The sequence below is a fragment of the Syngnathus scovelli genome, chromosome 11 (assembly GCF_024217435.2).
Source record: "Syngnathus scovelli strain Florida chromosome 11, RoL_Ssco_1.2, whole genome shotgun sequence".
Lineage (NCBI taxonomy): Eukaryota > Metazoa > Chordata > Actinopteri > Syngnathiformes > Syngnathidae > Syngnathus > Syngnathus scovelli.
In genome coordinates, this window is record NC_090857.1 from 8,415,877 (window position 1) to 8,433,367 (window position 17,491).

A 17,491-nucleotide genomic window follows, 5' to 3' on the forward strand; every position below is an offset into this window, starting at 1 on the left:
TCATGTTAGTTCATTTGAAGATCTTTTTTTAACATTTTGGTAGCACTATGCAGAGGAAATTACAAATGCCAAATCCATTCATATTTTACATTATTATAGCTTTTTGGCAACAAATTCAACAACCGAAAGTATGAAAACTGAAAACGGAATCAACTCTTTTTAGTGAGTTGAGCCAAAAGAGCCAGTTCGTTAAAAACTCCCATCATTACCTTCGCCCCACCCCTAAAAAAAAAAAAAAAAAAAAAGAGAGAGAGCGAGAGAGAGCTGCTTTACATCAAATTACTACAACACAAGTTTTGTTTTTGTTTTTTTTGCGCTCAAGGGATGATTTTGGGCCAGATGGGCCAGGTCATTCGTTGATGAAACAAATATATATATATGTATAATAATTTAATAATAAAATTACTGTTTAAAATTTCATAGTTTTATTAAAGCATTAATCTATTTGGGGTAATGTGCACCAGAAATTCTTCTATAATTCTAGCTTCATTTTCATTCAAAGAAGAAAAGAAAATGTACACAATGTCACAATGCAATAAAGGATACATAAAGTGTAAGAAAAGTGGTTGCTATAATTCTCAATCCAACCTTAATTATATTTTTTAGGTGCATGAGTGGTACCAATAAAGGTTTCTAAGTTAAACATGTCAACAATGATATAAACTTCCAAACTGTATTTTTTTTTTTTTATTCCATATTTGTATTCCACATTTATGATGTCCTGAACGTGACACAAATAAGTAACATCATCATCGGAAGTCATCATCATAGACGCAAATCGGGACGTTCATTATCTTTATTGCAACATTGTTTACAGTACGATACTGCCAGCGACATATTCGAATATGGACATACAAGAAAATAGACACCAATTGGAGGACAGGAGGTTTAAAAGCACTTTGAAAATTATTTTATATATTTTTGTATTGGACCAAAGTTTTTACTGCTATTTACAGTATACAAACTAGATATGCATATCGAATATAAAGGGTCTACATGTATTTACATTTATTTATAAATGCTGGCCAATGTCAATGTTATTAATACTTTTAATTAATGCATCACAAAGTGGGTCACTGAGAACTGACAAAGGTTTTAAAGAGGGCTTTTTTCATCAGGCACCAAAACAGATAATCACAGTTAATATTGATATTTTTTGTGGCATTTTCTGTTGTGCATGGATAACCAAAATATTGAATATTTTTCACCCCTTTTTTAATGACGAGGAAACAGTGGCTGACCCCAAATGAATCACTCTGCACACAAACAAACAAAAACCTCATAAGCACACACACAGTAACTAACAAAAGGGAGACGGACAATATTTGCTGTGTAACAACAGCACGGACAAATTTGACAATGTGTAAAAAAAAAAAGTTAAAATACGTACAAGGTTGACAAGATCACGAATGATTTCGAGCAGCAGAAGTTACCACAGCTGACGTCATAAACACATTTGCACTAGATTAGATAGTTGTGGATATAAATTTGACACCACTGCATATAGTCACCACAGTTGTGATGTTATAAATATGATAAACTTGCAACGATACAGCCTTCACCTTACTAAATTGGACAGTAGAGGAACATTAGAAAAGTTCATGTTAATTCAAGTAACATCCATTGACGCTTTGCTACTTTTATGGAATTTACATTAGGTTGATTAATACAGCATATATTGTGTTATACAAAAGGGACACGCCCACACACATCAAACCAAGTCCTTAAGAACGGCTACGAGATGTTGTGCTTTTAGTTGAAGAAAGTGCTGATGCAAAACAGCAACACTGCCAACAGAATAGCATCTTTGTCATTTCCAAGATAGGAGGAAGATATTAAAGTGGAAGTCATGGCTCTGGTGTTTTCCAGGTTTTGGTCATGTGACTTTCGCATCTTGTGCCCAATGGCATTTTGATGTTAATACTAATTGCCAGCAGAGGGCAGTATATTGTGAAAATGGCTGAAAACGATCAATTCTTATTCCACCAATACGTTAATCAAAAATAGTTTTTGATATTGCTTAGAATTTTCCCCCCCTTGACTTCCACTTTAGTGAAGACACAACTGTTGCTAGTCACTGCTTAAATGGACCCTGTTGTCTACGTGGAACAATGCGCATTTTTTTTAAAGTCATCAAGGAATAGGAACACTGAGAGGTAACTTTCATGAGGTCTTCAATGTACAAAAACACAAAACGGTGATGCCTTGAGATAAGTGATCCAAGTTGTGAATTCAAAACAATTATTTAGCTTTGCCTTAATAAAGTTTTTTGGCTAAGCTAAAAAAAGGAAAACACCATAGACGAGCTAATGAATATTATTTGTGTTGCAATGGATAATTTAAAACCAAAAGTCAATTAATATTACTGCAGATAAAATTGAGATTCACGACATGTACTTTGCTTATTAAAAACTCATCATTAAAAAAATAATCCTTTTTTTGTGGGCGAGCGGGGGCAGGCCGGGACGTGGCATTTTAATTCATTTCATTTGGGAAAGAAGACAAATTAAACTTGTATCTCAAGGCACCACTTAAGTAGTATTCATTTTAGAACGGCGGTGAGCTAAATTTGAATAGAGAAGTAGCAAACGTGTTTTTTACACAACTGAAAACAGTTTGCGAGAGGAAGGAATGTTGTCGAAAATGTGCTTTGTGTGTGCCACACAACAGCTTGGACGGAAGGTGAAGGTTGCAGATATATTGTAGAAGCATTTCTTCCATTCGGTACAGTTTGGAGGTTTGTGTGTATTGTCATCTCAGCAGCGCTGGGAATCAGATCACGATAGCGTGATGTGCCACAGGCTCATAGTCAGCGCAGTGACAGATGAATGTGGAAAGAAATCTGCTTCCTACATTGTTGCTTATCCATCTTATATACATCTCACCTAACAAGGCACACCCTCTCAACCTTAAAAAAAAAAATAGAATTCTGTTTTTTTCCGCTAGTGTTGTGTGGCAGGATGTACAGTACAAAGTTTGTTTTGTGCAGAGACAGTGTCATTCCTCCCAAATTCTCTATGGAAGAGCCAAAACCATGAAGAATAGCAAGACATAAACTCACTCAACCAAAAGGAAAGTTAAATTCCTGGACGAGACTGAAGGCCGTTTAGTGGCCCGTGCTGGCTTTGCTGCTGCCTGAAGTCCAGTCAATAATGATAAAACTCAGACTCATTATCATGAACAGGAAGCCGAGCCCAGCAAAACAGGCCGCCTATATGAGAGACAAAAAATGATTATTATTTTAAACTTTGAACATACTTCAAATTATACTGAGACCGAGCAAGAGGAATGAAAACAAACGATCCAAAGCACGAGGTCAAGTCAACACTTTCGAGCAGGACCTCAATGTTCTGCCAGGATATGTAGTGTAAATTTATGATCACAATTGTAACATTATTTATGTAACTATAGTTCATTCCTCACCAGGATTTTGGGAGTTGAGCGCAGTGGCTCCTCCTCTTTGGGTACAATACGAATGTAGAAGACAGCAGGAAAGATGAAAATAAGACAAGGGGCAGATGTGGCACCTGGAAACACACAAAAAGTTATTCTATGCATGGATTTGAAATTTGGCACTATGGTGTTTATACCTATGATCCCAAAGATGCCCAGGATGTTTGGGGCAAAGATGACCAGCAGGTTAATGAAGGTCAGCAGAGTGAATGCTATGGCGATGTGGCGTGGCCAGTTGAAGGTCTTGTTTGGGAACATCATCTGCTGGATGGCCCTTCGTACCTGATGTCAGGAGGCACAACAGATGTTTAACAAACTTGTTGCTACAGCAAACCACCACTAACCGTACTGGGTGGTGCTTCATGGCATGCTTAAGTGATTTGCTGCCCTCTTGTGGTATCTACACGCAATTACACCCCAATTATGGTTTTCACTATTTTTTTTACTTACGGGAAAGAGCACGATGGGCACTGTGAGTGTGACGGCAATGAGCACAGCGACGCGCACACACAAAATCAGCGAGTCATACGGGTCAATGCGACTGTAGGTGTGAAGCAGCTCGGCTTCTACTTCACCTGCATGATAAAAAATGAATAGAACATAAACATCTTCAAAATTACTCAAAATTTAGAGGTAGGCAAACATTTGGTTGAGACAAAAAATATTGTGTATGCATGAGATGCAAAATTAAATGCTAATTCATGCTCATTTTAATATTGTCGTAGTTATTTAATTTGATTAAAAATGTTGAATGCATGCTAAATTGATTACTGATATATTGTATTACTTCGAGTCACTCAATTAGCAAATGCAAATAAAATTAATAAATACATTTTCCTCGACTCCCTAAAATAGCTAAATTAATGCTGCAAATATTACAAGACTCTTGATAAGGCAAATACTTGCTGTGGCATGTGTCATGAGCATATAAAAAATACTGACAGGCATTATCTTAATTGTGTCCACTAGAGGGCAGTGATGTCCTTAGTCTTACTACACGACTGTATTTATTTATTTTTTTTGCCTCTGCAGCACTGATTTATGACAATGTTCCAGTCATACAACATTGACGTTAACCCAGACCACCATCTATGTGCCACAATTTATTTTAAGGCACCAGAGTAGAAATTAATCATCCAAATGGTTGAATATAGCAAAGTGGAGCGAATATTCTGCAGTGGGAGGAGATAACATTCCTCACCATAGAAGGTCAAGTATCCAAAGAGAGCAGCCAGGAAATACATGACGTACATGACTGCAATGGACATGTTGGCCACATGCTGCATCTTTTTCTTGTTGGGGCTGAAATACAAAAGTATGTGATATCACACAAATACACAAATACACAACAATAGCGTGTTAGTTTTACCGACATGAACAACATGCTCGGTCATTCACAAAGTGCCAAAACATTAAAAAAAAAGTGTGAGGGGATCAGCCAAACACAAAATTGACATTGCAGCTCTCTTGTTTGCCAGGCAGCAGATTATTTTCCCCAAAAAGGAAGCTGGAGCTTTTTTTCCCATCATAAGCACATACTTGCGTAGCTCTGTGTAGATGGGCAGCACCTCAGGGTGGCACACAAAGGCAAACGCCAGGATGGGGATGGTGTAGGCAGTCTGAAAATGAACCCCAGAAGGTCACCATAGATACATCGGCGCCATCTCGGACGTCTTAATCACCGGTTTTGTGCTTTAATGGCCGTTACTGGGCAAAACACTTGACAGAGCTAATTGTTTCCCGTGATTAACTCCCCTGAGTTACAATACCTTGAATGGCAGCTTCTAAGCACCGGGGCTGTGCTTTGGCGAACCTGCTTTGCTAGCAATTTGCTAACTGTTTGCTAACAATGCGCAAACTGTTTGCAAACAATTATATTTGAATCTCTGTCCATCATGACCAGCTTGATAAATGCCTCAGGTAGGGTGTGACAGAGTGCTTCAAGCCAAGCGTGACCATGCTTGGACTGTGATCTGTCACAGGCAGCATGCTGGAGATAACAAAAGCCTGAACCTTACTTGGGAATTGAGGTTGGCCATTTTGGGAATGCAAGCAGGGTCGTCCGCTCCACCGGGATCTGTGATGTTCAGGAGACCGCCGGCAGTGCCGTTGATGGTAAAGTCCACAAATGGGCAGGGGATATTGAACTTCTTGTAAATAACCTGCGGAGGTGCAAAACACACTTGCATGAACGCTAAAGATGCAGTTAGCATATTGAGTATACCACGTGGCCCAAAAGGAAGAGGAGGGGAGTGAACGAGAGAGCAATGCATGGATTACAGCTCGCACAGCCAAAAGTAGGTCAGTAAAAGTCAGACAATCAGCATAGCCTGGAACAGCAGCACGCAAAGAGAATACAAAAGCTGGTGGTGAGATGAAAGTGCCAAGCTTATTACAAGCTGATCACAGTCTATCAGCATATCCATTATGACGATGTTAATGTTTATCCTTAAGGCACCAAATGTCCGACTCGACGTACCGCGATGAGGAAGAACACCATGCAGCTCAAGGAGAAGCCACTGGTGTATCCCAAATAGCCTGGGAAAAACAAAAAACAGTTTGTTAGCCTTACTATATGTATAAAAAATGTAGTGATACCACCATCAAAGTTGAGCGCCACAAAATTTGTAAAGTTTCTGACGAGTGTCATTGAATGTAGACTTGAGAAGTTCCACTGAAAATATATATTCCCTCGCCGCCTGACAGTGGAGAGACTCTAATATTAGATTCTCTAATGATTTCATGGTAGTAGGAGCTCATTATTGACTAACTGTACCACTTTGCACTCCATTATAGTCAGACACTTTGCCTTTGTACATACATGAATACATGAATAAAGTGGTACTTTGGTATTTTCATAGAAAGGGGCGTTTGCGCCATACTGGGAGTGAACACAGCCAAATTGTTTTCCGAATGGAAGCGGCTGGTTTCATTCAGTTTAAATTTGGCGCAAGAGAGGCACACAGTCTTTGACATTGTGGAAGCTGAAATAGACTCACTGGAGTCCATGCAGAGGATCGAAATTATATGGAACTGTCACGAGACTTTCGCAGTTGGATGATGTAAAGTTGGCTAAGGCAGATCAGTGTTGTGAAGTGTGTGCCTGACTGGTTTCAGGAAGCATTAGCCGAGAATGTAGCACATAAACAGTAGCACTCGTCTAATCCAGTTGTGAAATGTATGTGTCCCATATGGTCTAGCGGTTAGGATCCCTGGTTTTCACCCAGGTGGCCCGGGTTCAACTCCCGGTATGGGAAGGTTTTACCGCAACCTCAAAATTTACATATCTCACCTTCTTAGTATATACTAATAAAGTTTAGGTTACCTAACAATCTATTAGCAATTAATTTACTCACCAAGTTGCTTCATAAGCGCCAGTGGCAAAATCACAGCAATGGATACAATGATCACAAGGTAGTTGCCGTTCATGTACCATTCACTGCAGGGAGGCAGGAAAACAAACGTCTGGTTACAAACACATACATGGAAAAATTATGACAATAATTAAGATGGTACTAACTAAATTCTTAATACAGATAAACATTATTACGTGAGACTGTATGAAACAGGATTTTGACTCAAGGGGAGAAGTTTTGCAAAGCATGACCGTGACACAATTTGCCACGCTACTGCCAAAAAAAGCTATTTTTAGTCAGGGTGATTCACTTTGTCTCTCGTATCAAGTGGGGAAATTGCATGGATGCGCACCCCCTCTTTGTAGCCCGTCTAGCACTCACACACAATGTAAAAAAAAAAATGTAGAGGCTCATCTAGCCTGTTGTCATCATGCCCTCTGGCCATCTGGTCCAGAGATTCAATCTTTCCCTGATTACCACACGCACACACACACGACGCTTCCGCCTTGTATAAAGGCACAGATGTATAAAAAAAAAAACATCTGCCAATCAACATGCCGAGCAGTTTACCAGCTACGCGTAGACACACACAATGTTGATTGGTCTGGAAAAAAATAGACAAACATTGTTCGTAAGAGGTTTTAACTAGAACTGTCCAGACATATTTATATTCGGCTTACAAAGGACAACCCAAATTTTGGGGTAGAAAATCAGTTCCACCAATTTCCAAAACCTCAATTAACCCACTGGGATGTCTCCTGAGAAACTCTTTACTTGTCTTTTCACTCCAGTTCTAGTTAAACTCGAGCTTTGACGTCTATAGACGTCAATGGCAGTGAACGAGTTAAGGGGTCTGAGTGAAAGTGGGGTAAGAGTGAAGGGGTGAAGGGGTAACATCACACCCCAACTCTCAAGGAAGTGAGCATTGTTTGTCCTCGCGGCCACCTGCATATAGCAAGAGATATCCTATGGTTTTACATTTGCACTCGCGGAGAGTAATTGTGTTTTTGTGAGACTTTCCCGGTTCTGCCATGCTGCTCTTCTCCTTCGGGGGTACTATCACAGCTGTTCACACGCCAGCTGCGCCGCATGTTCTACTGGCATGACAGTGAGAAGACTCCGGATGTTAACCCGACACACTAAGTCACCGCACTGGCGCCATTAGGTATTTTCTGTCATTGCCAATTCAACCAGAAAATGATGCTGTTGTTATCCAAAATGGTGCCATAGTGACTGTGGGATTTTTGTGCACATGCGTCAAAGTGTACCACATCAGTGGCAGGTGTAAATGAAAAAGAAATGAGAATTTATTGCTTCCCACCTGATATATGCAGGTCGCTGTAGGTGCTGTTTATCCTTGTGACTAAAAATGGGAATTAATGATTTGATGTCATGGATCGATGACTCACCCTGCTGGTTTATCCACTTTAAGGAAGGCTTGAATGACCAGAGGAAACTCATACTTGACTATGTAAAGATAACTGGACATTGCTGGGAAAGGGAAAAAAACCACAAGATTTCACATGAAGAGGATTGATTCGTAAAAGACCGTTTTGCATTTTGCACTAGGAAAAGACAAATTTGAATCGCGCATGCTCACCTCCAATGTTTTGGAGCGTGATGGCGATACCTGCTGCCATCTTCCCCGGGGTGCCGAAAGCTCTGTAGCCAAGCTGCTCATAAGCACGAATACCTTAAAGTGGAAGTAAAAAAAAAAAAAAAATCAATATATTCTCTGTGGCATCATATTTTGATTAATATTGCGTTTGTGGAAAATTATTAAAGAAGAGATTTGAAAGTTACATACCGACAATACCAGAAGACTTGAGCAGTAAATGAATGGAATATGATGAAAGGACGGCCACTGCTGTTAGGAGAACCCTGAAAAAAAAAAAAATCACAGCATGAATGAATGAGTTCCAGCAAAAATAGCTTTTCATTCTTTAACCAAACCAAAATAGAACATGCAAGTCATACATTTATTTCTTTACTTCGCACTGCACTTAGTAAGCATGTAGTGTAGGTTATTTCTACAGCTGTGCTGTAGAAACACGCTGGCGAGTCCCCGTGGATCGCCTCTATCTTAGATTGTTGCTGCAGCTGATCAAGTGTGCTGCCCTTTACCCTCTGACGCACTAAGCAACCACACAGCAGATGGACTCTTTGATAAGAAATGACGCAATGTTCTGATTGACGGATTGAGGGAGAATCCAGAGTCAACAATAATCTCCATCCTACGCTGTTCTGTCTCCACCCATGAAAATTGACTTCACTAATGTATCTTGAACCAGTTTCAAAATGTGGAACAGTGAGCCTAAAAGTAAAAAGCGGCACATCGTTTTTTTTTCATGTATCCAAGCCCGGCCTGGTTCTTCACTGATCCGAGCACTTTATATTTTTAGAAATCGCATGAGATTTTCCATTCAAAAGAGTATGAGTCCCATATGGTCTAGCGGTTAGGATCCCTGGTTTTCACCCAGGTGGCCCGGGTTCAACTCCCGGTATGGGAAGATTTTTTAATCCGCTACCTAGTAAAATGATTGTGTGAATTGCGTTCTACCTATAGTAGTCTCTCTTTCTAATAGATTCAGATAGGATATACTCCAGGAACAGCATTAGTGGCAGAATACGGACAGATCTTCACCACCCAAATTCCTTCTTAAGCAAACTAGCAATGACGCTCAGACAATTAACAGTTTGTTATTTCAGCGTGGGTCAATGTGGAAGAATGCCGGGCCGCTTTGAGGTGGAGGAGTTTAGTCAGTGGAGTGGCAGTGGGAGGACAGATCTGCTGACAATCATACAAAGTGACACACTCGGGTCACTGTTGCCCTGCTCACAGCTTTCCACCACACTGCATTCCGAGCTTGGCCTGAGCTACTGATGTGCTGAAACCTTGGAAGCAGTCAATGTTTGTTTGTTTGGTTAGTTGACTCATTAGAATACAAGCTGAACGGTTCCGAGTTAAAACTGTATTTTCTAAATGACCTGAACTATGTAGTCAACTATAGTCACAATAGAGCATAAATTTCTTATTATCCATCATTGTTATTCATGTGAATGGGGCAATGCCCAAGAATTCAAGCCCATGCCAGCAGCGTAAAAGTCACCATAAAATGTGAACCACAGGCCAAAAGTCAAAAAAACACACTGGGTTCAGCCAGTTTAAAAAGTGAAAATCTTGAGACCACACAAGTCAGCTCAATATAAGAAGCTTTGTGTAACACGAGGGTAAAATCCTCAAGATATGACTGCCTTGGAAAACATCACAAAATGTATTACATAATAAACTTACAAAAAGAGAACGACTCCTGTGTTGGCCATTGCGTATGCCAGTCCGAGGATTCCGCTGCCCATGATTGCATTGCCCAAGTTGAAGACGGACATCCCGAATGATGTTTTCCCCTCAAACTATCACCAAAATAGAAATGAAGACTAGGTTACTACTCCAGAGCATGTCTTATACATTTCACATTGAGAGTCACATGACCTTACATCAGTAAATCGTGTCGTTTTGCTGTTGTCGCCGGCTGACGCAATCTCTTGTCCTTCTACCTGATTGGCTTCTGTATTCTCAGTTCTGTTTGGGCTTCAGTGGAGAAGAAAAAAATACAAATCATGAGATGTTAGATGAAGAAAAACTGGTTGTTCAGTCAATATCACGTCCTCATTAGAATCACTCGTCAAGTCAAGTCAAGTCAAGTCAAGACAAGTCAAGTCAAGTCAAGTCAAGTCAGGTCAGGTTAAGACAAGTCAAGTCAAGTCAAGTCAAGTCAAGTCAAGTCAAGTCAAGTCAAGTCAAGTGTATTTATATAGCCCTAAATCACAAGTAAGTCTCAAAGGGCTCATCATGAAAACAGAACAAAATATATATTTGTCAAACAGTACAGTTAATTTATCAAACGTAAGTCCGCCACAATTGATACTGCCTCTGCAGTACAGTAACATTCTGGGCACTGTTTCCCTATAAGCATTGTCGAGAGGACATCCATCAGCCAACGAGTGCGCAATTAGAAGATGCTACTGGCTCATAATACAATAACAATATAATGACAGGATTGTTTATGAGCAAAGGAGGGACAGCCATTACATGCTGGAAAATGACTGCCGGTCAACAGGGACGATATAATTGAGCTTTTAGCTCAGGCAATTATACAGCGCTAACTGTTTTTCAATCAAGAGGAAGTCGCTGTCTTACTTGAAGCCACTTACGTTACAGTCACTGTTTGGAGGATCGTGCCCTAAACCCTGCAGTTATGGGACGGTTACTATAGTAACTAGCCTGTTGGGATGATGACATCACTACCAGTGAGTCCACATTATCTCGACTGTGATGAATGTTTGATTCTACAAATCGGGCAAATATTCATTTAAAGTCTTCCGTCGCTAATTTCACTGTTTATATACTCACGTTGGGCCATCATCCACAGGTGAGGTAACGGGCGAAGCAGTGGTCTCATCGACCGCATCGTGACCTTTCCCATTAGGAATGGCATTCATCTCAGCGGGGGCCGTCTCCGCGCTCTCTGCAGGCTTATCTTCACTCATGGCTTCTTTGCTGCCTTTGGTTACACAAGGGGCTTCAGGTGTGGCCTCCTGCTAACGGAATATGCTGCTTACTTTTGACTAGAGATCTGCGGATGGGAAAAGATGAACATTATTAATCATCAAGTTGAAAATATAATATATGATAATTGTGAAATTAATAGGATTACAGTAAAAATAGCAAAGAAACTGTTTACTTACACAATCTATTTCAATTAGAGCTGCTAACTTAAAAAGAACAACAACCTTGTGGTCTAAATAAAAGTACATCAATTATAAATCAGATTACAAGAAGAATGCAAGCTCTGTGGCTTTATCACACCGTATCACGCTATGGCTGACAGAAATTAAGCCGATTTTTTTTTCCCTCCTAAGCTGCGGTCTTTGGGACTTCTACAGGGTAACTGCACAATTAAATATTAACATGACATTCATACACACAATTACATTCCTCGACAAAAAACGTTGGTCTCTTCTGCCAATGAAAATGTCCAACAGTTAATAGAAAACGATTAAACTCAGTTTTAAAAGCAATTTATCAAATTGAGTCGAATGATTTCTAATTTCATTGGGGGTCAACAAAAACCATGACTACAATATGAGATGACTCAGGTAGCCAGAAATGAAAGTTTGATGGAAAAAAAGATTACAAAGCAGCACAGCTCAGTCTTGATTGCACAGTGTGAGCCAATATCTGAAAAAAATAGTGTGTGAGGAATTGAATAGATGTTCTGACAAATTCCAAGCATAATTGACATATCAACTGACAGGTGGAGGCTCAGCGGAAGGAGGGACTTGAATTTAAGTGTGACACACTTGGCTATTTCCTGGGAGTCATGCAGTGCTTTCTTAGATGACCTGCTGGCTCAGAAAGGCGCCCGTGACATGGTTCTCCTGGACGGTGCTGACCAAAAGCCCCCCTCCCCGCCATCCCTCCAGCTGGCTGGTACTGAAAGGTCCTTTTTGCTGTGTTGCAAAAGCACCTCTGAAGGCTTGAGGGGAGATCACGCTGGGTGCCACACACACACACAAATGCCACGCAGATAAAAAGAGGGAAACCAGCTCGGACCAGCTACCAACCGGTTTCAGCCGTCTGACACGTCTCCCTCGGTCCCCTTGTTTATTGAGGAGCGTTCGACATAGCAACAATGTAGAAGGGTTTTCTGTCGCACCATTCCTGGCAACCACTCAGCGGTCTTTGCTAGCCCCCCTCCGGGGTTTCTTCCGCTCCAGCAGCCTTCCCTCTAATGTAGCTTTTTGTAATATTAGCACGTCAAGCACAGCGAGAGGTGAATACACCTAGACGTCATCCGTCATTCCCGTGTCTCGGTGAGCACGTTGCCGTGGACTTGGCCAGGCCTCTCCGTGTCTGCGCCTAAGCCCGGGCAACGTGGTCGGGCAAGCAAAGCACACTGCACAATGGCGCATGTTGTGCCGTTTCCTGGGAACAGGTTGGGTAACAGTGGTACTATTGTGCCAGGGCATCATTATACTGCCGGGGCCCCCTTGGCTGTAGTTTGTTGGACCACTTGAGAGGATGACCAAAAAAAAAAACTCGAATTGAAAAGATGCCACCTTGGATTCATAAAATGCCACAGTCTTTTATTCGTGTGCAGCTGTGGTAGAAGTGCTGACGGCAGCGATGGCCTCTCTCTCACATTGGACAAATCGCTGCACAGAACGGAGCTGCCACTCACAGGGTGCACAAATCTCAAGGAGAGTAAAGGGAAGCCGTTCGAGAACAATGGACGATAGGCTGTCCGGCGACAGGAGTGCCACCTCAATGGCCTCAAGCAGCACGGCTTCAAACAGCAGAGCTGATTGGTGAGAGTCATCGCTCCTGCAATCAAGGCAGCAGAGGCTTTGCAATTCTATCACTTACTAAACAAAACCTGACTACTCCGTTGGAATGAGTGGCATGCAGAGTAAGTAGTAAATCAAGTGACCCAATAACAAAAGCAAAACAAAACTGCAATTATTGTGATAATTAAAAGCGAGAGATTTTTATTATAATTATTGGAAGGGTTCAAATTCATTTTTTTTGTTGAAATCGCTGCTCTGTGTCCTGGTGCTATGATGTCATGCTATTTGAGGAGCTCATGCAGCTATCCCGTGTGGATACCTGTGGTGGAAACACTAAACACATTAGGGTGTGGTGTACTGAACCGAAACGTATCGCTTGGTGGAACATGGTTATAGTCAAGATAATTAGAGCTACGTAATGACGCCACCCTATAGCTTTTGACCGAGGAAAATAAAGGCACACTGAACACAGTGGTGCCTTTAAGAATTTTGTTCCATGTCTGCGCTTGCAATGACATCATTCAATTGAATATAAAGAATTAAATCGTTTTTGCATTACAATTTAATGCCTCAATTCAACTCATTGTGTTGTCTCAACAGGTATCACCGACTTGGCCACTAGGGGCAGTATAATAAAGGCATACAGAGCTATATGGGTAAGAATCGCTCATACTTTTAGTGACACTAACTTGAAATAATATTTTACATGCCACCTGACATACGTCTGCTTACTTTGAAGTTAGTTGTCACCAAACAGCGCTTATATCTAATCCTAAAAATATGCTAAAGAATATGAGAGAAGTCACTTCTTTGCAGTTCTACTGCGTGTACACGATTAAAATCACTCCTGCAGCAAATTTGAAATTTAAAAATGTGCACATCTGCAGAAACTTGTTAGCAAGATAATTAATTCCTTCCTTCTCTCGCTCGGGCACTTTTTCTTTCTCTCTGGTGTTTTTCTTTTCCTAATGCGTCATAGAGCTCTGCAGAACACAAACTGACAGCATGACACTAAACCTTTGTCAACTGTCGGATTTTGCCGCACAAGGAGACCCAGAATATAACCGTTGAACAACGTTCCTAAAAACAGGAACTGGAAGGCAAAAAAGTAGTAATAATTCATTGAAACACATCTGATAATCCAGAGTTGTATCAGCACTTCAATTTGAGCCTTGATTTGGCCTGCTCTGACGCAAGCCTTTGTCCTGGGAGACGTCAGCTCCGGAGCAGTTTTGTTGATTGTTATTCCTAAAGTGATACCTGAACAGACTGACTGTGCACTGTGATTCATCCTCCGTCATTCATATGCATGCGGGCGTTTGTTTTTCTCCTCAGAGACAGATCAAATGTGTAACTTGGTACTGTAAGTCACAAATGCGTTCAACTTGATGACGTTCTCACCAGATTTTATTTAATTTTACTTAATTGGATCTCGGTGGATTACTGGAAAATTTAATTCAATAAAATGCATCATCGACGGTCAATGATTTGTAAATTCAAAAGATGGAGGAGGAAATACTACAAATATGGCTCACTTAAATTTCTAATGCAAATTCCTCACCCGCCCTTCCCGCTTATGATCAGAAAGAGATTTTCAGCAGATTAAGAGATTATAACATGGTCACCATTTTACTGATGGGCAGCTAATAGATCTATCAGGGGAATATTTTGTTGCAATTCAAAAAGCTGGTCTGGATGATGGGATTCGGAAGCATCTCGAGGGATGTTAGGATGAACCCGCTCAGGCTGTTCCATACATCCTTGTTTGGGTTTAAAAATAGCTCCAGAGGAGTGAATAACCTCGCTCTCGCCTCTAACCCAACGACATGTCACAAAGCAGCGTTGAAGTGCTGCTGCATGTGCTGATGAATATGGCTGCTGCCTGAAATGAAAGTAGGGAACACACTGTGGCATACGTACACTTTGAAAATTGTAGCCTTGGTATTTATTGTCTGTGCCTATTTGTTGATGATGCTCAGCAACACGCCATGTGGAGGTTTAGCTCAGAGGTTGCTTTGAGGGTAACTAAATCAGAGATTCAAATCCCGAGTACTGACATCCAATTTTCTGGTCCAATTGGAATGTTTTTATTTTAATCATTTAGGCAGAAATTTCTGAATCTTTGATAAAATATTATTGTTTGCTGTTTATTTTCAATTTATGATTATTACTAAAAATGTATACAAACAATAAAAAGCTATCTTAATTAGCCGTAGATTCTTCCACTGTGAATTCTGAGCGTAGCAAAATAACAACAGAACAAAAACAACACAAAAGCCATGAAATATTTTTTTCAGCAGGTGTACTTTTAGCGGTATGCCTTGAGCTCGCTCAAATATAAAACATGTGCCTCGGATCAATAAAGGTTGAAAAACAATGCCGTAGAATACATGACTTCTACTTCTCCTAAGAGCCACCAAACAACAAAAAGACTTTGTTCTCCCGACCACCCCAGATCGTCATCCGAGTGAGGTTGGTTTTGCTCTGTGGAGACAAAGGCGGCAAGTCCAGTCGGCGAATACAAAGGGGACCAGTGACACAACAGCAGAGGAAAGCGATCGGAACAATAAGAAAGCTTGAAACCTGCCAACTGTTGTATAATACCATAGCTTTCCCCGCTCAGTCATGTGCCCCCAAAAACAAAGTGCCACCCTCAGTTGGCATCTTTCCTCCGTCATTGCACGGGATGCGAGGAGAAGAAAGGGCGCATGGTGGGGGCAAATGGATTCATCCAGCTGGAAGTACAACTTGGCACAGTGTTACACTGCTGATTGCCACATGGAAGTCACAAAGACTGATGAGGAGTCACTCTACTGTTATTTGCTGGACAGAATGGTTATGCGTGTTTGATGACACTAAGTCTAATAAATGTGAAAACAATTTAGCAAAACGACACAACATTTTGTTAACCGGTTGGGTCCAAATTATGGCACACTTGATGCCACAATACTGCATTCCCGAAAATGAACCAGTCGTGAGCTCGGGCTCAGCTTGTCACCTCCAGTAGCCACCTGTTGCCCTCAAGCCCTTCATCTGACTCATCATACACGAGTGGAGGACTTTGTCTGCTGCAGGTGAACCGAGTCACCCACAACAGTGCTGTCAACCACTGTATAAGATTCTATGACCTTGCAGTAAAAACAAATACACATCTACTTCACTATCAGGCACAAAAGAGCTTTCTTGGTAAAGGGAAATATACAGATAAGTTCAAATGGTCTGTTTTAAAGCATCAAATGGCATAATCTGTGCAGGTTTTAAAGATCAAATATGTAAGCATCTATTTTTAATTAGTGTGACAATAAATATCAACTGGGAGTGGAATTAAATAGTCTGAGACTATTTTTTGATTGTTGAGTTGAGTCACTCGGGTCAAATTTTTGCTTGTCATTTGTATCTCAAGGGACAATTGTATATTTTTAGGGACGTTTATGTTTTATGGTGTGACAAGATTTTTCTCCAAGTAAAACCTTGGCTCAATCAAAGCTGAATAAAACTACAATAATACAATCATAATTGATGGAGTGACCCTTCAGGCTAAATTTGCTGAAACAAGAAATCAAGAAAATGCCTTTAAAAATGTGTCGTCATGACCTGAACATTACTACTGTACATTCAGATTTTTTTTTTTTTTTTTTTAGAAAATGTGCATTTTTCCAATGTCACGTGGACGTTTTCATTTCGAATAGTTAAAAGACATTCATCGACAGCCTTACCGGAGAAGTCAAAGTGTGGTCCAACTCTGGAATAGCTCCGCGCGAGATGGAGCGCTCATTCGCGTGTCTTCCTGCCTGCTTTCAGCTCAGTCCGTCACCGTCCCCCTCTGCGAGAATGTCATGCGTTTTGCCTCCCTTTTAGATCTATTGTGGCCGCTAATCTCCTCCGAGGTGGGACGTGAAGAGTTTTTTTTTTTTTGTTTAGGTCCGCCTATCGCACGCACGGCGTCGACTCCAATCAAAGATGATTGTTGGGAATGTTGATGGAGCGACCCCCCCACCCCTCCACCCCCACCTGCGTGTTCTTTCCTCTTCTAATCGTTAGGCGAATGACATACTGTTTGATTAATGATGTGTGGGCGGAAAGGTCAAAGCATTAAAAAAACATACACTCACCCTTTTGCCGTGATGATAAATTGTGTTTGGGAATTTATCGCGGTGGATTTACCGCCTGTTTGCTCGCGCATGCGCAGTGAGATGATGGAGCCGTGAATGAGCGCGTGTACGTCACAGGCATAGATTTTTTTTTTTTTTTTTAGTATTTTACACCTCTCCTCCAGCAGCGTCCAAAAATATAACTCACGTGGACCAGCCGGACGAACCTGTCCAATTGCAATG

General features: G+C 41.0%; 1 protein-coding gene, 1 long non-coding RNA gene and 2 other non-coding genes across 5 annotated transcripts; 3 read left to right on the plus strand and 1 right to left on the minus strand.

Annotated features, from left to right (window-relative positions):
* Nucleotides 1-778: 778 nt before the first annotated feature.
* LOC125976687 (sodium-coupled neutral amino acid transporter 3) lies at nucleotides 779-17,364 on the minus strand. Of its 2 annotated transcripts, none has more exons than XM_049732483.2 (16): nucleotides 17,270-17,364; nucleotides 11,221-11,443; nucleotides 10,305-10,398; nucleotides 10,105-10,220; nucleotides 8,617-8,690; nucleotides 8,410-8,502; nucleotides 8,219-8,300; nucleotides 6,810-6,892; nucleotides 5,933-5,991; nucleotides 5,472-5,615; nucleotides 4,993-5,072; nucleotides 4,655-4,755; nucleotides 3,904-4,028; nucleotides 3,591-3,735; nucleotides 3,424-3,527; nucleotides 779-3,211 (listed from the first exon to the last, which is right to left on the minus strand). In XM_049732483.2, exons 2-16 carry the CDS (start codon nucleotides 11,355-11,357, stop codon nucleotides 3,107-3,109), a joined length of 1,542 nt encoding a protein of 513 aa, XP_049588440.1. In that variant the 5' UTR covers nucleotides 11,358-11,443; nucleotides 17,270-17,364; the 3' UTR covers nucleotides 779-3,106. The 2 variants fall into 2 exon arrangements, with proteins under 2 accessions (XP_049588440.1, XP_049588439.1); XM_049732482.2 differs by lacking the exon at nucleotides 17,270-17,364 and adding an exon at nucleotides 16,874-17,211.
* On the plus strand, nucleotides 6,639-6,710 carry trnae-uuc (transfer RNA glutamic acid (anticodon UUC)). The gene has a single exon. It is a non-coding gene; the product is annotated as a tRNA-Glu (tRNA).
* Nucleotides 9,248-9,319, plus strand: trnae-uuc (transfer RNA glutamic acid (anticodon UUC)). The gene has a single exon. It is a non-coding gene; the product is annotated as a tRNA-Glu (tRNA).
* LOC125976690 (uncharacterized) lies at nucleotides 12,978-16,481 on the plus strand. The gene is made up of 3 exons (XR_007484484.2): nucleotides 12,978-13,279; nucleotides 13,758-13,813; nucleotides 15,613-16,481. It is a non-coding gene; the product is annotated as an uncharacterized lncRNA (long non-coding RNA).
* Nucleotides 17,365-17,491: the final 127 nt, after the last annotated feature.

Excerpts from the sequence above, each read along its gene's own strand:
- LOC125976687 (XM_049732483.2), bottom strand. The coding sequence starts at position 11,357 with ATGAGTGAAGATAAGCCTGCAGAGAGCGCGGAGACGGCCCCCGCTGAG. Across the intron at positions 8,503-8,616 it reads CAAGTCTTCTGGTATTGTCG|GTATTCGTGCTTATGAGCAG; the intron begins GTATGTAACTTT and ends TTCCACTTTAAG. Across the intron at positions 3,212-3,423 it reads GCTCAACTCCCAAAATCCTG|GCGGCCTGTTTTGCTGGGCT; the intron begins GTGAGGAATGAA and ends TCTCTCATATAG.